The 23,247-nt window shown below is 46.9% G+C and overlaps 1 protein-coding gene across 5 annotated transcripts in view; it reads right to left on the reverse strand.

Moving 5' to 3' along the window:
• The window catches only part of WDFY4 (WDFY family member 4), a 249,821-nt gene that overhangs the window by 114,218 nt on the left and 112,356 nt on the right, over nucleotides 1–23,247 (reverse strand). For all 5 annotated transcript variants that reach the window (XM_086381617.1, XM_086381616.1, XM_086381619.1 and 2 more), the window contains 9 exons: nucleotides 21,969–22,094; nucleotides 17,873–18,037; nucleotides 15,069–15,272; nucleotides 14,231–14,345; nucleotides 12,836–12,993; nucleotides 9,709–9,947; nucleotides 8,733–8,854; nucleotides 7,094–7,279; nucleotides 6,237–6,373 (listed from right to left, as the gene is read on the reverse strand). In XM_086381617.1, coding sequence (XP_086237743.1) covers nucleotides 6,237–6,373; nucleotides 7,094–7,279; nucleotides 8,733–8,854; nucleotides 9,709–9,947; nucleotides 12,836–12,993; nucleotides 14,231–14,345; nucleotides 15,069–15,272; nucleotides 17,873–18,037; nucleotides 21,969–22,094 — 1,452 coding nt within the window. The remainder of the gene's footprint in view (nucleotides 1–6,236; nucleotides 6,374–7,093; nucleotides 7,280–8,732; nucleotides 8,855–9,708; nucleotides 9,948–12,835; nucleotides 12,994–14,230; nucleotides 14,346–15,068; nucleotides 15,273–17,872; nucleotides 18,038–21,968; nucleotides 22,095–23,247) is intronic.

The following is a 23,247-nucleotide window of genomic DNA, read 5'->3' on the forward strand; positions in this document are numbered from 1 at the left end:
ACCTCACCCTCCTTCCCGAAACAGGGGAGCGGGGTTCTCAGAGGCTCGCGGTGCCTTCAGCATCAGCAAGACTGAAATCTCTCAGCAGCAGGAGACGAATGCAAACATGCCAGAAAGCAAGACCGAGAGCGGCTTGATCACTCCCAGAGTGACCACTCAGGCTTTCCATTCTGCACTCTTTCTTCTTTTTCTGCAGTTTTAATTTGGGCATCATGGTTTCTTTAAAGAGAAAATAAATACATTTACACATGAAATGATATGATGTCTGGGAGGTTGCTTCAAAATTATTCTGGGCAGAAGGAGAAAGTAAGTAGGGATAGTGAAGAGACAAGATGGGCCAGGAATTGAAAACTGTGGAAGTTAAGGGGTGAATAGATACATGTGGATTCATTCTTTGTTTTCTCTACTTATATATCCGATTGAAAATTTCCACAGTGATTTTTAAAAAGGAAAGTGGGTAACATTCGCAGAGTGGATGGTCACAAATGTCATTTTCCTTGCTAGGGACCTGAGTCAAGACTGCTTTTAGTCGAGCTATCACCCCATTGCTGGCCTCAGCCAGCGTCTCCTCCTCCGCCAGGGGCAGGGCCGCTCCATGGCCGGGGGTAGGATGTAGTGGATCTGGGCACACATTCAGGGAAGTAGCTAGCAGCAGGACCATGGTCATCCTACCCACACAAGCGACCAGTCTCGGAGACCGTCAAGGCCCCAGGCATGGGCACTGCTCATTTTGCAGGAAACTCTGGTGCGTCTAGGTAGGCAGGGGCTCACCCACAGGGCAGCCTTTAGAAGACCTCATGGGACCTTGGAGTAAATGCTTAGTGCTTTCGTGTCCTTGCCAGGGCAGACCTAAAATTCTTGCAAAAAATTTGTCTTTGGTGTTTTAGCTACTGCAGTGTGCCCTTCTCTGGCTTTCAGGGAGTTCTCATTCTTTTCTGTTAATTCTAATAGGACCCTAGCTTTCCTCCATGGGTCATGTCAACATTTTAATATAAGACTTTGAAAACAGCAGCTGAAAACTTGCTCAGCTATCACCAAAACCAGGGAAATGTGGCAGACACAAGCCCGGCTCTTCTCCACCCTTCTGCTCCACTATAAACCTTCTGAGTTTACTCGGCTGAGGTATACGTGGCCCCTGCATGGGACATCTGTCCACATGGGTACAGTTAATCATCAGAGGACAGTGGGGTGAAATCCAGCTCATGCTTTGCTGAACAAGACACAGGTCAGGGGCCTGCGTCCACCCAGAGGGGCTCCCACCTCCTTATGGGATAGAATTGGCCCCCAACATCCACCTGCTGGTCCCCTGGTTTGTTCCTTCCCCTCCTCCGCAGAGCGCAGGAAACATCTGGATCACACAGCTCCCACGCCTCCCACTCGTGGGTGCTCTCCATTCTCCTGGCCTGATTTAAGAGGCCTGGAGCCAGGACCTGTCTTCCGTGGCACTTCATTTTGTTTTGCTAACCCTGGTCATGGTTAGACAGTTTCCCTGTGTGTTTTTTGGTTTCCACTGCTCCGGCCACTGCCTCTGCAGCTCCAGCATCTCCTGTGTGAATGATGCTACAGCCCCAGCCTGTCCCTTCTCCCAAGGGCCCTAAACTCCAACGTAACCTGTACAAACAGAAATATGCCATTCTCTTGCTTAACCCCCAGTGCCCCCCGATCTGCCTCCATGCCCATCCCCCTCCTCACATCCACTCATCCTCACAACCCCTTCCCACCTGACTTCCAGCTCCCATGTTCCATGTGCCCACTTTCTCTTTGCTGATGCTTAAAAAAAAAAAACACAAAAACCAGAAGATGGCATACTTTATGTTTTGGAATAATCTGGGATCCACGGAAAAGCAGTAAAGATAGTACACAGCATGCCTGTCAGCCCCTCACCGAGTTTCCCATAATGAGGTGCATCTGCCAAGACTGGGAAACCAACACTGGCTGTTGGGGTTTTCCCAACCTATTCTTAAACAAGAAAGTCTGAAGCTGAGCAGGTGACCAAAGTCACCTGCTGTGAAGAGGGATGGCTGGCCAGAGTGTGCCCTCTGGATCTCCCCAAGTTGAGAGAGGCATAATAAAGTGACTTCCTGGGTACCCTCAGTTGGCCTTTGGTGACCTCAAGGGAGCCCAGGGTCCCAACTTATGTCCAATACACTCACGCCCACAGCCTTCACCCTGGTAAAGACCATGACTTCACATTCTGGTCCCGGAAGGGACTGTGATGGAGGTCAGGGGGAGAAAAAGAAGAAATACCATCTATCATATCAGTCTTGCCTCAAAGTTCAGCTCACCTGCCGAGAAGCAAGCCTTTTCTACTGAAAATGAAGCTAGGTAAAAGGCATCGGGAATCGGACGTTGTGTGTCTCCCTCCAAGAAACAATTTATCAGTGCTATAGAGCCGTCAGCTGCTGACATGATGAGGAATAACACCAAATGAATAATGTTTCCTCCAAACCCAACTCCTTTAATTACAAGCCTCTTCTTTCCAGAAGAGAGACAGAAGACGCAGAAACGCCAATTTCATGCACTTGTGCCTGAATAATGTCTCCATGCTGCTTTTTCCAGATGGCGACCTTCTCACTGGAGGGACTAATGATGTGGGCATATTTAGGGGAAAACCAATAACGGAGTCTTTAACCTTCAACAACAAAATGCGTGTTGTACAAAATGTTCCTTGGGATACATTAGAAAATATCAATTACATTGCTCACTGAGGTGTAATCAGCTGTAATAATCAAAATTAATTTTTAAAAATAATTAAACAGACCCCAGGGCAAATAGTTGTGTTCTTATCCTATGGCATCACAGCGTACGTATGTACCTGAGAAGCTGTGCCTTCTGTTACCAACAAAGGCATCTAGCGTGGAGGGGGATGGATGTGGGCTCTACAGGCTGGCAGGTTTCTTCCCACACAAAGGAGGGAGAGCCCGGGGCAGCTCCACACACATTCTTTAAGAACCTTCCATGCACTGCCAGGCACAGTACCCATCCCAGACTGAGTTACTGGCAGGAGATGCTGCTCAGCAAAGATGCAGTTACTCTTTTTCAATTAAAGCATGGTCCACTTTGTTTCAAAAGTGATTTCTCTTTCAAAATTCCACAAGACAGAGTAAGCTATAGAAAAGATAGGCTGGAGGTAAAATGGGGCTCAACCAAGAAGACGTGCGTGTAAATGCATGTGTGCTTGTACATGTGTTTGCAAAAATTTATCCCACTGGGCACGTGCAGTTACCCAAGTTGGGCCATGCTTACCTCTCTGGCTTCCAAGTGCCAAAATGAAAGAGGAAAACATAACCGTGTCAGAAGTTTTCCTTTGTATAAGTTGCTGTGGAAAAGCACAGTCCTTCCTGGTACTAACGGCTGAGGGACATGTACCCTGAGGCTGTCTGGCCCCCACTGCAGTCCAGCCACACTGGCCTTTGCTCTCCTACGACCTCCAACACACTCCTGCCTCGGTGCCTTTGCCTGGTGGTCCTTCCTGCCTGACCATTCTTTCCCAGCGTGACAAGGCTCCTATCTTTCCTTATTTCTGGGCTTTCACACCTCCGTACCAGAGAAGACTTCTGGCCACCTCCATCTAGGTGGCCCAGCACCTCTCTCTTCACCCTATCTCACTTACTGCTCCATTTTTCCTTATTGCAATTAGCACCCCAAGATTACAAACTTATTTACCTTTTTATTGTCTATCTTCACCTACTAGAATGCAGTCTCCTTGGAAGCAGAAAATATGCTGGTGTTTCCTTCTGTAATCTCAGTACTTAGAGCAGAGTACTGAATAAGCACTCAATAAAAATTTGTGGAGTGAACGAATGGATGAATGAGACCTCAATGCTGTAGAAGACATCTTCAGCAGTTTGCCTTCACCAAAGACAAAGTCAACTTCAAATATTCTTTCTTTCAGATCTCTCCATGTGAGCCAAGAACAAACTGCTATTATATAAGTCATCTGTAAACTGACATGGCCCCAAACACTGCTGTCCACTCAAGCTTCTTTCAGATGGGTTGTTTCTCAACAGACCTCCCTAGGACTCAGAGGTGCTCAGCTGTGCTGGTGCCAGTGACCCGGCAAGAGGCAGTATCAGTAGTGCAGGGGTTCCCATAAAACACATGTGCACGCCCAGTGTCCCAGTCGTCGCTTCCCCAGCTGCCCAGCCAGACTAACCTATCCTCCTGGGGACAGTGACCAATCAACTTGGTCAAGGAGTTAGAAGCTTCAGAAAGCCCAGGGAAGAGGGCCTGGACCCGTGCTGCTACAAATGGCACTGGTGAGGAGCAAGTGCTTGGGCACAAGCAGGGGTGTTCCTGCTTCCAAGGTTGGGGCAGCTGAGCCACAGGTGCTATAAAGTAAATTGGAATTTTGTAAATTGTTCTATTTTGAAAGCACTGATACATTCCAGGTGCTTCCACACTGTGTAGTGTGAGCAGAGCACATTTCTGGTTTGAAGTCTAGGAATTGAAGCTCTGAGAGGTTATGGAGTTGTCTAAGTGTGTGCTCAGCAGTGCAGAGACTATGAATGAAGATCCTATTTCTACTCTGCAGACTTTTTTTTTTAGATTTTTATCACACATCTATAAAATGAGACTAAAAGTAGTTGTGTGATGTAGCTGGCACAGAAACCTCAGTTATTCACTCCGTCGGTCAGCCAGTAAGTCTGTAGACAAATAGACAAATATAATGAGCAGTGTCTTCCACAAGCCAATCACTGAGGACACAGCCTGCCTTCAGCTCTGAACACCACGGGCCCGGCCAGCCTGGTCAATTTTATCTTCTGTCTTCCTTTCCATCTTGGGCTTTCTCTGCTTGTCCTGAAGTCTACTGTTTCTGAAGCTTGGAAAGAAGACGCTCCCCTTCCCCAGGAGGTCTGGGCACTTGCAGGCAGCCCCTCATTCCTCTCTTCTCCCAGCATCCAGCGACGGGGCCCTCCCCATCAGGCACCGACCCCAGTGGACAACAGACCCGTGGTGACAGCAGGACCCAGACTCTGAGCACACAGCATGTGGAGTCAACCTCGCTCTCCAAAGTCATACGGGCAGAGTTCCAACTGTGTAATGTATCTGCCAACAATCCACCCCACTCCCTGGGGAGTCCCTTCTCACAGTTTCCCACAGGTATTTGTCCCACTGTGGAGGTCAGGAGGTAAATGACTCAGAGGAGTTAAGTGAATTTCCCAAGGTCTCTTGATCCTAAGGCTGTGACTATGGAAGGACTACCTTCTGCCTCTAAAGGTAAGTCAGTGACCCCAGCATTAGACTATATGACAGACTGCGTTCTCCAAGGAGAGCCTCAGCAATATTTCCAGTAGTATGTGCTCTTGCAGAACCTTGCCACCTCCCTGCCAGGAGGTAGGACCTTTGCCCTCCCCATGAACCCGGGAAGAGCTTTGTGCCTGTCTGGACCAAAAAGGACTGCTGCAGAGGTGATGCTGCCTGGCTTCCAAAGCTGGGTAACGAAAGGCAATGGGCCTCCACCTTTCTCTCTCCCTGTCTCCATTTTGCTCTCTCTTCTTCTCCCTCACTATGGAAATATAAAACTCAGCCACTAGGCAGTAAGGAAGCTTAAGACGCATGATGAAGTCATGTGTAGGTGTTCTGGTCAACAGTCGCGGCCAGAGCCAGCAGCAATCCTCAGATGTGTGAGTGAGTTTTCCCACGATCTCACCTAAGGCCCCGGACATCATGGAGTAGAGACGCCCCTAACTCCTGCTGTGCTCCAGATCCCTTACCACAGCATGCACGATCACACACACACACACACACACACATCATGTCGGTATTGCTGAGTTTTAGGTTGGTTTAGAGACATGGATTAGAAAACCCCAATGGATCATCCCCATGTGGTCAAGAGGACCCAGCACCATGTCTCCCCAAATGGCACCACCGCTTCTGCCCCCCTTTGCTGTGCCCACATATCCAGCTCCTGCTGAGCTGTGCGGTAGGGCTCTTGCAGTACACCTGACTCAAAGAAAACGGTCACGAGGATTGGTTTGGATTTCAACGCCTTAAGGAACAGCTGCTCTTGGCACTCAAGTGGTGCCCATATTAACTTCCGGCTAAAGCTAACCTAAGACCTGACTCCCCTAGATGTAGGCTCTACTGGGAAGCCACATGTATTGCTCTTGAATGTTTGGAAGAACACGGAAGCAGATCATATCCAGGGACGAGGGAGAGAGAAGCCATGACACGTGGGTATTTGAAGCAAATGTCTGCTGTTTTTTTTCTAAGGCAAAGGGGTCTGGGCTCACCTCTGCTTTGCACTCAGGGTCCTTGGTCTGCCGCCCAGGCATCAGCCTCATAGCTGAGGACAAGCTGCCACTCCATGAAGAAACTTTGCTGTGGTGTCCAACGTTTGAGCGACTGGCCAGTGACTTCTTTTCAGATGCTGATGATAGAGAAGCAAAGACATCAGAGGTGAAGTTAAGACGGAGACACGCATGATTTCTGTAGCTTGCTTGGCTCTCAAGGGGCCATCCAGGGCCACAAGCCCAGCGTGCCTGTCTCCAATAAGGGAGACAACCTAGCCTAAAAGTTTGAATCATTATGAATTTGTTGATGCTGAAAAACTTAAAAACAAGTATGTGAGTCATAACTTGTGAGTAATGGCCTCTTTAAAATGAAACTTAAGACATCATTCCTACAATGGCATTGACTAATATGAGAGTAAAAATGTTGAGTCACTGATAGAATGCAAAAGATGTTAATATCTTTGGGATGAAGACTTTTACTTGGAACTTGAAAAACCCGAGACTCCAGGTCACTGCATGACTTGGCACAAGGTTTCAAACCGGATCTGTGACTATCAAGGCAGGACCAAAAACCCTAAGTCCCAGAGTCCAGGCGAGAGCTCCAACATGTGGCCCTTTCCTCTCACTAGAGTCTGCTTGCCTGCTTGGACCTCTGGCCTTCCTTTCATCTGAGATGCAAAGCAGCATTAGTTCTTTGAGCAAAGACTTATGAGGCTTCGGTGATGTAAATCCCACCCACCAAAGGGATGAGAGAGGAGGTGTGGTGTAAAAGGCTCTGGGCCCTGAGTAGAACTCTGGGGAAGCCTGGCTCTTTGAGACTCAGAAGTTCTGTTCCCTGAAGCCAAGTAGACAGAGACCTAGATAATGCTGCCAGGCCTTGAGCATTGTCTCTTCCCAGAGTGGGGTGATCTCCTCAATCTTCACTTCACTCTCTCCAGGTTTCACAGAAAGATCGATTTTGAAGGTATCCTCCAGTTCCTGCCGCCTCTGTGCCACGAGCTGCTGCCAGAGAATCCGTACAGTCTTCTGGATATTGTGCTGAACTAATGGAGAGAGTACATCGCACGATCAGAGCAGCCTCAGTGCTTCCCCCAGAGAAAGCCAGGAGATGGCATATCATGCTCCTTTTTTGTGCATCTTTCTTGAACATCACCTCAGCTTTGCAAGCTCCAGCCAGAAAGCTGTCAGTATGTAGAGCCATAGGACAAGGATAATAGCTACCAACATCCTTGTGACCTGGCCTCTCCCCCATCTCCACCACCAAGTCTTGCCTGCCTCACATGTCCAGAGCTGGGAAACATGATTGATGGGCTCAATGAGCCTCTTTCTCCCATCCCCAATCCTGTTAGATACCAAACAGAGAGATACCCTGTGTAAGCTCTAGGTAACAAAGTAGCTCCCCCCAAACAGCTCCTTCGAACCTTGACTTTCATGTTAGCCCCTCAGGGGGATGGGCACAGGGGCCCAGGAGCCAGGCCAGTCCTCTCTGTTCATACTTCCAATTGCCTGCCCATCCTGTGCCCAGGATCTGCAGGGAGATGGACAAATCCACCAGTTTTAGTGCTCTGTGCCTAGCCTTCTACTCTGAACTGTGCCTGTCTTCTGATTTGGGGTTACTTGGCTCCCTCTTCAGTACCAGCCTCTATAGCTTGTTTTTTTCACCCCAGGAGAATGGACATTGTTCTGTCCACTCTACTAGTTAAATCCCAGAAAGCAAGTATTCATGTTGTAATTAAGACTGCAGCAGAGTAAACTCTAAACACACAAGGTTTTTAGCACTGGCTTTGGGACCAGAAAATAAGGGTCCTTGTCCCTTCTACCTGGCATCACAAGATATCACAAGGTAAGTGTCACAGTCAGCCAGCTAAAGTGGCAGAAGAAGGTCTGCTGAGGCATTCTGGATCAAGAGGGAGAAATTTCTCAGATACATGGATCTGGCTGCCTTTTCTCCCCCACCCCCAAATTGCCAATCCCTGTAACTTGATTTGATGCTATCAAATCCAAGAATAAAATCCAGTAAGCCAAGTATCTTATAAAGTAATGAGTTGCTTTACTTCATTTCCATTTTCTAGAGAAGAAAGCTGAGAGATGGTTAGGTTATGGCTTGAGTGAGATAGCATACCCGTTTCCACATCTAGTGGTCCAAAGAAAAGTCAAGAGACCAGCTCAGAAGTTAAATCAACTTACAGCGAAGTTCTCAGGCTTTAGTTAGTATACCAAGTTCTTAGTCTCACGAAGTTCCACAGAACTTTCCCTTTATCTATCCATACATACATACATCCATTCTATTTCTTGTATACAAAGATCATTCCAGTTTTATTCTCTACCACGTTACCTTGCTATATTATTACATTGTTCTAGGACCTCTTCTGGCTTTAAAGAATCTTTTTCATAGTATTTGCTCCCTTGTCTTAGGGGGAAAAAATGAAAAATGCAACCCTAGCAATTAGCACTATCCATCTACTCCTCCACAAACAAACAACAAATAAAATGTACCATCACTCAAGCTTGGGAATTCTTCCCCTCTTTTTTCTCTCACTTCTTCATTTGGAGAAAGGAAGACTTGATGATAAGGAGTCATTCTAGGCTTGGGTTCCAATCCAAATCCTTCTGGATAACTAGTAGAGAAGAGATTGTTCATCATGAATCCAGTTTCTTTGGGATCATTTCATTGTTCTTTGTTACAAATAATTATCCTTCAAACTCAGTACACATCAACATGAAAAAAGAAAAAAAAAACTTGTCTAATCAAGTTAAAGCAAGCATCTATGACAATTTCCATGACAGATGTTTTACAGAAGCATTCTATAAAAAAAAAAAAAAAAGATGTCTTTTTATTTCTATTTTATTAAATCCCATCTATGCTCCCAACAGGCCCCCTCCACCCTCTCTTGGTTTCCCCATGAGGAGAACTGGTCATTTCTTTTTGCAGACTCCTGAAACATTGAAATCTGCCTTTACTTGGCACTAATCTCATTCCTTGTGGAATGGGGCCAGGGCCAGCTTCATGGGCCTGTGACTCGTACAATTGTGTACGGTCCTCACTCGGAAGGGTCCCATGCTTGGGCTCTGCTGTCGCAATCTTGAAATTCTTAGTAATTTTTGAACAAGAACCCTGTATTTATATTCTCCTGCCGACACGTCATATAGCTGGTTCTAAATAGGGTGCAGCGGTTCACATCTTAGGTTCCCTAGGGCCATGTGCTCCGGAATTCCTGGGGGTATTCATGTCCAAGTACGCCTTTCTCTGGGCCCACGTTACCTTGCTGTATTATTACACTGTTCTAGGACCTCTCACCCAACCAAGCAGATAGACAGTATGTGTTTGTGGATTGAACCAAACATGAGAAACAAGGATATGAAAAAATACCAGTGTGTGAGAATGCCCATTATTGAGATTTCTAGGATAAAGTCCCTTTGGGTTTGGAGGTCTCTTCACCATATAGAGGGATTTGAGGCGAGCGGCTCTAACCTTCTTGCGCTGAGCAGCAGCAGACAATGCATGAGACACATGAGGAAGCTGGCGTTGGAATTATAGGTGGCAAACAGAATGTCCCAGTGCTCCTGAAGGAAGCCCAGGGTGCTGAGGAGGCTGAGGCATTCGGAGAGGGACTGGTGGGGCTTGGAGAGGCTGTAAAGGATGACTTTGTTTAGACTGCTGTACAGTGCACTGATGGCAGTGTCCTTCTGAGCAGAGGCATTCTCGATGACCTGTGTCATAAAAGAAACACACACACATGTGCTTGGGAACACTCTGAGGTTTAGACACCAACCCAGTTAATCATGAAAATGATACAGTCTCAGATTCCTTTCTGTATTTCAAAACGTGACATTTCTAAAATCAAAAAAGGACTACTTCCTCTACCTTGGATCTTCTATTAAGGGGGTGACCAATAAAGGGAATTCAAACATTTAAGTCTACCAAAAATAGGTATCAAAATCAAAAGTTTACCATACTCAAATTATGTACAGCAGACATGGGGAACCAGAGCTTTCCGTGTTACCAATGTAACAAAGTTGACACTCTGTATACAAGCACGAGCTACTGATAGCATCTAGATTTAAAAACATGTTATTAACTATTAATACTTGTTGTCAGGCATAGATTGTTATGCTATTCCAGTTACCATGCCAAGCATTTTTGCATTTATTTGCATATGTCTATATATATTGCTTCATTTAAACATCATAACAACACCATGAAGTAGACACTAAGATGATCATACTTTAGGGATAAAAAGGCCGAGAGTTTGAGAGATGGGAGAGATAGGTGGTCAGCAAGAGTAAAACCTACACCAGACACTTGAGTCATCCTCTTAACCACTGTATTTTCTAACGGAGATGTGCACTCAAATATCCATGGACTTCAGTATGTGAGAGATTTTAGAGGGTTAAGACAGAAGGTCCTGATTTGCGGTCTGAACATTGAAGCCATCCATCTGTTTGACTTCGTTGAAAAGAATCCATAGAACAAATGCTATGTGCGAAATTTTCCAGTAGATTAGGAAGGTCCTTTGTTATTTTTAGATTGCTCTCTTCAAATTTCATAGGTAACGCAAGTTTTATACTAATTAAATGTTATTTTAAAATGCTGGATTTGGGGCTCATGTTTTTATCATCATCCTCTCCTCCTTTCAAAGATGGGTCACATCTTTCAAACTGAAGTTCAGAGTTGTGAGAGTCACAGGTGGTGAGCAGGAGAGAAGGGTGGTGGATGTGGGCAGTGAGAGTCCTGGGGCCTGGCACCTGCTGAACAGCCCCAGGAGGCACCAATGCTTTGGTATTAGCTCTGAGTATTTGCTTTGACCACTAGGGAGCTGCTATGGATTGATTGTTAGTACCACCTCCAAATTCATATGTTGACACCCTAGTATTGTAATGTGATGTATTCAGAGATGGGATGCAATATATTTAGAGATGGGATCTCTTGGAGGTGACTAGGTCGTGAGGATGGAGCCCTCAGGATGGGATTAATGCCCTTATAGGAAGAGACAGGTCAGCTTGCACACTCTCTCTCTCTCTATTATATTGAGGGTACAGTGAGAACATGACCATCTCTAAAACCAGAAAAAGAGCCCTGGCAGACCAGCTGGCACTTTGACCTTGGACATCCCAACCTCTAGAACTCTGAGAAATAAATGTTTGCTGCTAAGTTCCCCAGTCTATAGCTTTCCGTAATAGGAACCCAAACTCGCCAAGATAGGAACTTGGTGGCTACTCTCATTCTCGACACAACCTCCCAAGAATCTGATTTTAATCCCCTTGGAGCTGACAAGGGATATTTCTCCCTTCTTGGAGTTATTTTTGAAGAAGGCTCTGAATACCTTCTTTTCAGGTGGCCTAGAACTGAGCATCAGCCAGACTGAATACCACTCTAGGAAGTGTGCCAAGGCCCTGTCCTGGAGTATGCAGGTGCCTCCACAGACAGAAGGTGCTGGGGGCACCATGCCCCTGTCTCTACAAGGCATGAAGAGGAAGGAGAGGGGCTCCTGGATCCCGCTGCAGAGAACACACCGGGAGCTGCGGGCACGAGCTTCTGGAGGCAGATTTCAGCTTGTAAGAGAAAGTGCTTTCCAAACGTCACAGGTGTCCTGCTGCCTTGAACTCCCTCACACCACAGAGGGCTCCTCACAAAAAAGTGAATGGCCACTTGTCGGGAAAGGTTTCCAGAATGAAATGGGAAGCAGCAAGGGCCAAAACAGAGTTCAGCTCTGGCATTCTGAGATTTTGCGAATCTGTGTGTGTGCATGTGTACACACATACAATAAAGAATGTGTGCACACACGCACACACAGACTTACATGTAAGCACGTATCTGCAGGCATGCATTGACACGCGTGGATGTGCATGTAGATCGAGAGAGAGCGAGAGAGGACACATGCAAGAGAAATCGGACCAGATAAAAACAGACTCTGGCTTCAATTTCAGGAAGGCCCAAATATGACAAACGGAACTGGATTTTATAGGAGAAAATGAAATAGAACTTTTGGCCGTAAAGACCTCTTGACTGTTTGTTGATGAGGAATAACAATAATTAGGCTGAAATCCAATACTTTGGCCACCTGATGTGAAGAGCTAACTAACTGGAAAAGACCCTGATCTGGGAAAGACTGAAGGCTAAAGGAGAAAGGGGATGCAGGCTGAGATGGTTAGATAGCATCATCGTCTCAATGGACATGAATTTGAGCAAATTCTGGGAGATAGTGGGGGAGAGAGGAGCCTGGTACGCTACAGTCCACGGGGTCACAAAGAGTCAGACACGACTTACCAACTGAACAGCAACAAAGACTAAATTAACATTCACAATAAAACCCAAAGCGGGTGTGCAGTGTCTAGGCGAGGACAGAGCTGAGGCGCCCGTGCAGCAGGCTGTGGCCCCGACCACGGAGATGTGTCTCGGGTGGTCCAAGGTGAGAACACTGCAGGGTGCTCAGCAGCCACCAAGCGTTGCCTGGGCGGTAAAGTGGTCCCCCTCCTCCCACCCAGCTCAGATTCTGCTCCCAGGAAGGACAGCAGGTGAGTCTGGACCAAGTGGACAGCAATCAGCAGACACCTCCTCAGCAGGCAGCTTACCACCACGGCCAGTGTGAGGTTCTTACCACCATGATGTGCTCCGTGATGAAGAGAAGGATGTGTCTGGGGTCTGCCGAGAACATTCCACTGTACAGCTTCTCCACCAGCTTCTGGATGAAGTGGGAGATGTTGGCAAGGGAAGGAGCAGCAGCAGCTTCTGCATCCGGCTGAGGCTCTCTACTGCCTGGAGGGTAGGAGAGGGCAACAGACCAAGGCTGAGAAATCAGCCGTCTGAATTGCCTTCTTTGCACAACAGTCTCCAAGCTCCTCTCAGGAACCAGCCACGTCTTACTCACCTCTGTCCATCTCATTGTAATCTGTATAACCGTTGCTTCAAAAACGGGATCTTATATACTGTAGGTACCCAATGAATGCATGTTTATTCAAAGTGATATTGAACAATCAGTGATATGAACCAAGAGGGAGGAGGCAAGTGAGGAGCAGCACATCCTCCAGTGACCATTTGGAAGAAGAGTGGATGAGAATTTAAGGCATAGGCAATGGGAAGGCTGTCATGGTGACCCAAGTCCCTGTTGTTATGTGGGGAAGAGGATGAAGCTGTAAGATCAGATCGCCCATCTGTGCTCACTAACACAGCACACACTGTGCTCAGATATGGATGCAAGCATCTCAGTTAATTCTCATTAACAACCCTCTAAGTTACCCACGACCGTTCTCCTCACTCACATGGTCCTGCCTCTGCCTGGAGTAATGCCACCGTCCAGTCATAGAGCCACGCTCAGAACAGGGCTACCAAGCTTTCACTTTTCATCACTCCACTACCCGACCATACTCAGATGGCTCAGAAAACCAAAAGTCAGGGTCTCCTCACTGTGGGGCAAGAGGAATCCAGGATACCAGTCATGTCACTAAGGGTTCCACGGCTCAGGAACCACAGAAAGGACTTTCATACAATCTTGTTGGGAGGTTATAGCTGCCCCAGACCCAAATGTTCTGAATGAAGTTTCAATTTGAACTTCTTTGGGCAATGGCAGCATTTTCATCCAGGTTCATTCATTTAAGAATTGTTTACTGTGCCCAGGCATAGGGGAGCAAAAGAATCTTCAATTCAGGTGGACATTTTGACTCCTCTCATAAGAAGAAAATTTTATATTGAAGCTAGAGGATAACTGATGTTGGCTCAGAGGACAGGACTTTGTCTCTGATTGAATCAGGAATGGCAGGGATGACATGGAAAGTAGTAAGACGGCCATTCCAGGGGTCTCCGGGCACAGTCACTGAGCTCTTATTGCAGACAGGTGGAGGGCAGTTTGCCGTGGTTCCTAAAGCATCCACAGTCCCGCGGCCTAGTCTTCCTCTAGGGTTCTGGGGTCAGCAGTTGGCAGGAGGTGGCTTCCTACTCAGCTGTCAGCAACCCTGTGTCATAAACCAGGAGGAATAAGTCATCCACCCGCACTCACCTCTCAGCATCGATGCATGACCTCCACTCATCACGTGAAATATTTCCATGGTGGAAAGCAAGATCTCAGACTGAAAGTCCCGCTTCTGTTGAGTGGTGGCATTGTCTGGAGAAGCCTGGAAGCAAACCCTGAACTAGACACCAGCCACATGGCCATCATGTCCACTCAGTGCCCACCATGTCCACTCGGTCCCTCTCCTGGTCCATATGCTAACGCTGCAGCTGCTGGAACTGTGCACAGCCAACAGCTCACAAGTGCCCCTTCTCTGGGGCATTGCCCTCTGCTGATCAAGTTGCTTTACCCAGGAGGCAATGCCCATTCCCAGGACAAGTGGTGGTGGTGGGGCAACAGTAAATGACCACCTCGCATGTACCTCAAGGTGGGGCCAACTCTGGGATGCAGATACAGCACACCTCAGCTCCCCTGGGAACCAAGCTACTTCTGAAGCCAGGTCCTTCCTAGTTTCTCCCGCATCCTCCTCTACATCCCTTCTCTGCTTTCCTGAGAGCACTGCCCCCAATATATCACTTCCAGAAAATCTCCACCTCAGACTGTTTCTAGAGACCTGGCTAAGACCTGCCGTCCTTCATCTCTTCACTGCTGCTTGGTGAGCTCCCTCTGCTGGGCACTGTGGTTCCCCAAAGACTCCCTCCCACCAATCATTGCAGTCCCAGGAGATGTTCCTGACCACCAACCAGCTGGCATAGACATGCTTGGGTGAGCTCTCTCAAGAGACTGGCCCTCGGGGCTCTTTGGGCATACCCCACCCTCTTGGTGCCCACACCCTCCCCGGTCTGTTCCCACAACACAGGCCCAAATGATGCCCTTTCTAACCCACCTCCAGGAGCACCTCCAGGGGCACCCACTGCTTGGGGTTTGGAGCCCCAAGCAAGAACTCCCTCAGGAGTAGCTGCATGAATTCCTTCAGCTGTTTCCGGGTGGGACGTGACTCGGCAGGAGCCTGTAGACCCTCCGCAGCGTCGTCACCTTCAGCCTCGGCCTCGGGGCTGCTGGTGCTCTGGGCAGACTCAGTCACGGCCCCCTCAAAGACAGGAGAACACCAGCGTGAGTTGCCTGCCCTGCCCCAAAGCACTCTCATATCTGACACATGCACAGTGGGATTCTCACCAAACCATTAACACGTAAGGAAACAGGCTGCGAGGAGGTAGGCGGGCTCAGAGGTGGCCTGCTGTGACTTCTAAACCTGTGGTGGGCAGAAGCTGGGCACAGAGCTAGAGAGACCAGCAGCACTCAGCGAGTAAGCCCAGGATGTGTGCCGGGCAAGGCATTGCCCTCCTCGGTGCCACAGCTCCCCGTCAGTCTAGTGGTAATGATGGAAAGGAACACGCAGAGATGGGGGAGGATGAGATGAGAAATCCTGCGTGCAGCATGCCTGGCCCTGGCATATGGTCAAGAGAGCTGGTCCCCACCTTTCTGTGGGGTCCTCACCTTACTGCCTGCCAGGCTCTGATGTTGTTGACCCTCAGGTGGAAAGAGAAGTGGGACTAGAGCCAGTCTGACATCCAAGACCCTGAAGTGCCTTGGTCTTCACTTTCTCAGTTTTACATTACAAAAATATTGGGAGATAAATGTGATGGGAGTCATTAGCCCAGATACGTCTGGGAAGACATGGAGATGCTGGGAGGCCAGGTGACATACCCAAGGACATGCGGCCAGGGACTCCTGACTCTTGGCCCATGAACTTTTCATGCAAGTTCATCTGCTGGCACCTCCCTTGGCTCATTCATAAAATTAATGCAGCCATTCTTAATTAAGCTGTAAAATGAATTTAATGGCACCTAGGGAGGTGGTGACTGTATTAATTAGCTCCATGCGGCCTTGGCTGGAAAGATGCCATATAAAATTGTAGCAAATAGAAATCCTTTTGGCCACTTGCCTTCTGCACGAAAACAGCTCTGTCACATGTTCTGTGCAACAAAGGTATTTTGGAGCTGACTTGGAGCTAAAAGGAGGCCAGGAGGTGCTGGGATATGAGTTCTGGCATCAGGGCCTGTCTCATCCACGGTAGACTGGGAGGTGACCTTGGGCCAGCTCTCCCTCAGGTGGGAACCACTGAATATGGGGAGGAAGAGCCCTGGGTCAGGCTGCGGTCTGTGGCTACTGGCAGGGAGCTGGCTGGAACTCCGACTCAGCAGATGGTGAGCCTGGCCTGTGGGCATAGAATGGCAGCCCCCCAACTTAAGGCCCTGTCCTCCTCCAGGTGAGCGGAATGGTGAGGGGCAGTCTGTAGAACCATGCTTCCTCCCTGCCTGGCCGGGGTCGCCCAGCTTCTGGGCAGAGGTCCCATCCCCCACCCCCTCCAGTGCTGCCTTTGATCTTTCTTACATCTTTTTTGTTTACTTACTTTTCCAGTATGTTGCTTTAGTTGATAGTAACCAATCAAAACATTTTATCTTTTTGCAAATCTTCTGGTCTTTATAGTTAGTCTTTTTATTAAAACTAAACACTTAAATTTTGTTAGGTCATTTATTGTTATTTTAAACTGACTGATGGAAACGAATAGGTTTCGGGGTGAGAGACTGAGGTGTAAATCTTGGTTTAGTCACCTATGAATCACATAAGCTGCAGCATGTTTCATCTTCTCGACCCTTTCGACACTTTCGTGAGATGGGTCTCATGGCCCCACTAACCCGGGAGGGAGCTGGTCTGTGGAGCTTCACCTCCCTGAATCTCGCCCACCTTTAACATCTCCTGCATCGGGCCTTGTTAGGGGATGTGAAGCACCAGGCTCAGGAGATGGAGGCTGGCACCATGAATACACTTCTAGAAAAGCTTAGCTAAAAGAACATATTCATCCTCTTGGCCGATCAGCAGATAATTATGGAGCAAACATTACTTGCCCTCATTGTGCTTGGTATGACTTCTGGATCCTCTCCTTACCAATATGCCTAACGTATTCCTTTGGTTACAGTTACTGATTTGCAGACAGGAATCGATAATTCACTCTCCTTGGCTGGGTCTCAGCTCCTATTCCACCAAGGCAGGTAATGAGCAGATTTCTGCCCTTCCTTCTCCAGCACCTCGCTTCACGCTGGTCCTCACTTGCCGTTCTTAGCTCCCAGATGCTCCGCGCTCACGAGTCCCCTTGACTGGCTGGGACTGGCTCTTGCTCTCAGACTCACTCATATCTCTTCCCATAGTCTTCTCTACCCGACACTGACCCCTTGTCCTCAAGACCCAGGTGGTCCCTCTGCCCTACCAGCTGGGGCTCAGCAAGCCCTCTGATTGAAAGGCACCATGGCCTGCCAACAGAACCAGGGTCCTGGAAAGAAGACGGGGCCTATGGCAGTCCCACCCCTGGCCTTCCTGGAGTGGAATCTGTGATTTCCTCATGCTTCATGTGTGGGTATTCTATGTAGATCTGGATTTAATCTACCATCAAATTTCTCACTACTGAGATTTCCTGACAACTCAAAAACTTATTGAATCTCAGAGCCAAAAATGAGCTGAAGCTGGACCTCATAAAGAGAAGGAAAACTACCGGAGTTGTTTACTTAGGGTTTTGGCTAGGTTGACTCAAAATGCATTTTCATCCGGGGAGGGGTGTGAAGGCATTTTGTCCTTGAAGGGTGATGATGCTCACCCCTGCTCTCACCGGGGCAAGGCAGAGGTGTGTCTTACCTTCTGGGTTCCCTGGGGGAAGGTGACCGCAGCCAAGGTCTGGAGGAACTCCGGGGCCCGCCAGGCTGGATCCTGGGGGTAGGCGCTGTACACGAGGCCAAGGAACTGCAGCACACTGGCCGGGAACGTCCGTTCCCAGGCGCTGTCTCCAGAACCTGTCGAGGGCTGTGGACACGCTTCATGAGAGGCAGCATGTGGGGGCATGACTCGGGGCTGCATAGGAGCCAGAGCACTTGAGATCTGGAGAGAAGACCTCCTTTCTGAGCCTCTCAACAAGATGCCTTGTTGCAAGACTCCTAGTAATAATATGACCCCTTTCTTAAGATTGTAGTGAGAATTAAATGAGACATTTTAGTGCTTCAAGCTTATTTTCATAGTGACTAGTACAGGGTGAATATGGAAGAAGCTAGGAGATAAGGTCAGACATAGAATTTGTTCAGGCATCCCCCGAAGGTGCTTAGGTGAAGCGCCAGGCTGGATCCCGGGGGCAGGTGCCCCAGAATGAAATATTAACGCTGGACACACATGTTTCCACCGTGCTCTCACTCTGTGATCCTGCCTGAGTGAGTTAACCTCCACAGTGTCTATATTTGCACAAGGAAGGAAATGCTGTCTGCTCCCAAGGATAGTTGCACACAGCAGAATGGCTAACATCTGGAAGACCAACAATGCTAAACATTGACAAGGACCTGGAGCAACTAGAACCTTCCCAGAATAAGAGCTACTGAGTGTAAACTGACTCTTCATTTTGGAGACTATTTGGCAATATCCACTAAAACAAGTCATGTGCACAGCCTAACCACAATTTCATCCGGGTATATTTCTAACAGAAAGAAGTGTGTATGTCCATCAAAAGATATGTACATAGCAGCTTTATTCATAATATTTCCACATGGAAACAACCCAGAAGGAATAAATGCTGATCCATTATCACAATAAAATACTACTGAACAATTAAAAAAAAAAAAGGAACTACAAACATATACAACACAAGCGAATTCCTCCTGTATTGAGTGAACTCAGTGGTGTCCGACTCTTTGCGACCCGATGGACTATACAGTCCATGGAAGTCTCCAGGCCAGAATACTGCAGTGGGTAGCCATTCCTTTCTCCGGGGGATCTTCCCAACCCAGGGATCGACCCCAGATCTCCTGCATTGCAAGCAGATTCGAGATGCAAAAGGGTACATACTGTAGGGTTCCATTGACACCAAGCTCAAGGAAGCAAACATATCTATGGTTATCCCTGTGCAAGGGAATAACAGCAAGCAAAGTAAAGTTATAAGCAAGATAAATAAACCGAGAGAGACATTCACTACAATTCTATTTCTGATCTTCTCTTATCCTTTCAGTTTTTGCCTTTTAGATTTTGGTGCTTGTCTATCATATTTGGTAAATGATGCTTTCATGGCAGATAGCTTCACTGAACCAAAGTCTGCCTCTGACTTTGCTTCTGTTATATGTTTGTTAGATCCCAGAAGACTGTTTAAGGGTCACATCTGTTATACAATAGTTAACCGTTTTATGTTTGCTGTTATAAAGTCAATGTTTGGTCTTATTTTTTACTTCTGTCCTCATACTAGGTATTTCCTTCATTTTAAATGCTTTCATGTTATTTCTTTGGTTTGCTTTTTTCTAAATAGCGTTGATTTAAAAAGTAATAAACTTTCTATGCTGTAAAACAAATTTTTTCAGCTATCCTCAAATTAACTGCACATTAGGTCTACAACAAAGCCATGAATAAATTTCCCACAGATGGAAAGTGTAAAGATTGCTTGCTCTGACTAGGACAGAAATAAACTGGAAATAAACAACAGCAATTTAAAAAAAAGTTTAACTACATGGACATTGGAAAAAGATGAATCAAAAATATCTCTTTTTTTAATAAAAAATTTCTTTAAATCTGCAACCGCAGAAACTCTAGAAAACAACAAAATTGAAGATGTCAAATATCAAAATTTTAGAACTAGCCAGAAAAAAGTGAAGGGGAATGACATATATACCCAAAGTTGTTCTTTATAAATCCACAAATCTTCAGCTCCTTAAGAAATAGGATGGGCGAGGTAAAGAAAGAGCATGAACTTACAAATTAAGAATAAGAAGAAGAAAAAAATCACAAAGAAAATTAAATGAATTAAAGGATACCATTTATACAAACTGAATACTTGGGAAGGTTTTTAAAAATTATCAGTTACCTAAACTAGGTCAAGGAGACATTTAAAAGCCTAAGCAAGGTAATAATAGAAAAAAATTCAGGCTGAAGCTGTTTCATAGGAATGGTTTAAATAATATGAGTCATGGATTTAGCATCTTCTTGAATAAAAGAATCTTTTTAAAATAAAACTAGCATAATACTGATATCAAAACCTGACAGTGTGTGAAAAAAGAAAACTGAAACCTAATATAACTTATGAACATGACTGCAAAATCATAAATAAAATATTTACAAGCAGAATAAGGAAGTATGATAAAAGAATAAGAACAGAGTGAGAAAGTGAGATCTTTGCAAGAATGCGAGGAAATCTATTGATTTAATTCATCAGAGGTAACTGGTTAAAAGAAAAAAACATGTAATCATCTAAATACATGCTAAAAGAGTATTTATTTTTGTATTTATTTTTAATTGGAGGATAGTTGCTTTACAATGGTATGGTGTTGGATTCTACCATACAGCAACACGAATCAGCCATAAGTATATATATATATATGTGTGTCCCCTCCCTCTTGAGGCTGTGGGGACTGGGCCGAGCACATCTGTACAAGACTGTGGGGTGTGTGTCAAGAGGAGTATATATGTATGATGTCCACTGCGGCCTTCCTGAGAAGGTGAGCACATGAAGTGTTCCTTGACCCAGTATCCCACATCCTGGAGTTTATACCAAGGGGGCCATCAAACCAGAAAGAGCAGACGTGTGCTCAAGAAAGCTCATTACAGACTTTTTATAACAACGAATGTTCCGAGAAACAATACAAATTTCCATCTACAAATAGGGATGATTCCCAACAACAAGTTGGGGGAGAAAAGGCAATAGTGCTTCCCTGGTGGCTCGGGCAGTAAAGAATCTGTCTGCGATGTGGGAGACCTGGGTTCAGTCCCTGGATGGGGAAGATCCCCTGGAGAAGGGAATGGCTATCCACTCCAATGTGCTGGCCTAGAGAATTCCATGGATAGAGGAGCCTGGCAGGTTACAGTCCGTGGGGTCGCAAAGAGTCAGACCTGACTGGGTGACCAACACTTTCAGGAATTTATGTGGTCTGATTCCCTAGGGCCGTGGTATACTCTTAGGTGTCTGAAAGACATTCTACTAAAGTTCACAGTGGTTATCTCTGGTTGGGTGTGCTTCAAGTGACTTTTACTTTCTACTTTTTTTTTTCTTCTTATTTTAAAGGTAATAATGCATCATTTTACAGAAGCAGTTAGGTTTCCACACATATCAAACCTCCAGTTGCCTTTAGAGTCTATAGAATGAAGCCAGAATTTTTCATGGGTGTTCTTGTTACCTGGTCCACAATTAGTCCTGCTCACAAGTCACACGGCCTTTTCCTTCAGTTCTAAAATAACCTCTCCACCCACCTTCAAGGTGGGCCTGAAGGCCTGAATCAAAGGCTGTCCATGTCACGTCTGCATCTGGCAGGCATCTGTCTTCTCTAAGACAGGTCTCTACCTGATGGGTCACTCATGAGAGGCCCACCTGTCCTGGTAGAGGTGCACTTCTTGAGGGAAGAGGCCCCAGAAGGCAAGGGAACACAGGGCCCCTGAAGCTCTCAAATCAAAGCAGTTGCCCAGAAATGTTCCCTTTGACTGGAGGCCTTAAGTCTCCCAGGGAAGAAAGTCAAATGTTTAAACAAATGGAAAACAGATGTCTTCTGGTAAGAACACATAAACTCCACTGGGGACATTAAAGCTGGGTTTCCCATTGAGCACCTAAGTTATCACCTCGCCTTTTCTATCAAAAGTTTTGAATAATACCTGCAAATTATCAGCACTACGAGAAAGTTGCTGGGAAAAGTCAAGGTTGACTTTTCTGGGCCTGTCTTCCCATCAGAATGCCTCTCAGCATGTGGGGAGCTGCCGGGGTCCAGCCCCTGGCTCTCACCTGGCTCATGGTGGCTTTCAGCATCTCTAGGAGCAGCAGGGCGCCTTCAGTGCACAGCCCTGCCCGGAGGACTTCTTCCCTGTGGTGTTTATGCAAGAGCCACTGAAGCATGGCATCCAGGCTGTCCTGAAAGAGGAGGCAAGGGCTGTAAGAGACCTGGGCTACACACCCAAGAGACTGGCTGTCCATCCAGTATGCCATGTTTCTCTGGGGGCCCCAGTGAGAAAGACAAAACATCACAGTAGCAGCCCAGGTGGCTGGTTCATTAGAGGAATTTCAGCCACTGATGGAGCATAAGGGAAACGCACACGTCTAAGGTAGGCTGAAGACCCACCAGCAACTGGCATCGGGTCTGACATCAGCAATACTCAGTCTCCCAATCAACTTTCATGAATTTTTGTAAATGAGATTGCAGAAAACATGACAAATTCAAAGGCTTTAGGGCAAGTGCAGTCAGAGACAGCGTGGGGTTGACAAGCAGGACGATCTGACTTTGCTTCTTTAAAAGCTGGGCTTATGCAAGCTATTTAGCCTCTTGGCAGTTCAGTCTCCTCTGTGAATTGAAACTTCCATTATCTGCCCCATGGGATTGTTATAAATATCAAGTGAAATAAAATATGTAAAACATCTGTCATAGGTCCTGACATTCAGCAAATGTTTGTTTCCCGAGCCACAGTATGGGAAAAAAACACAAGTATCAGAGTATGTTAAATTCTAAAGTGTGATCTGTAATACTATTAACATATATCAAGATTGAGATAGGTCAAATATAAGGATATGCAAGAAGCGAATTTTTCAGTCCTCGGCAAAGCCATGCCCCTCCAATGACGTCTATACAGTGCAGTTTAACTCAAGTCTATCAAGACCAAGAAACAATTTCTGGGTCTGTTTATCAGGTGCTCAGGAGGCTGAGCAAGAGGCGGGGTCTGTAACTGATGTGCTCAGCATCTACGGAGAGAAGCAGCCATAAAAGCGCTGGTGCCATACAAGCCAAAGGCGTGATGAGGCCTGAGAGAGAAAGGTTCCCGCTGTCTAGGGGGTCTCAGCCCGAGGTGGCATCTGAGTGGAGAACTGAGGGAAGATAGCTTTCCAGGAAGGTGAGATGGGAGAGGGCTCCTCAAAGGCCCAGGGCAGGCAAGCGCAAAGCAGCTGGTCTTACTGGGAGGCGACTCGAGGACCGCAGCACAAAAGGCCAATAAGGAAGGAAGATGGGCGGGCAGACAAATGAGATCCCGGTCAGGGAGGGGCTTGATGCTGCCTGCAGACTCCAAACCCGATC

This window comes from Bos grunniens, chromosome 28 (assembly GCF_055505025.1).
Source record: "Bos grunniens cultivar Pamir isolate PY7600 chromosome 28, Bosgru_T2T1.0, whole genome shotgun sequence".
Taxonomy (NCBI): Eukaryota; Metazoa; Chordata; class Mammalia; order Artiodactyla; family Bovidae; genus Bos; species Bos grunniens.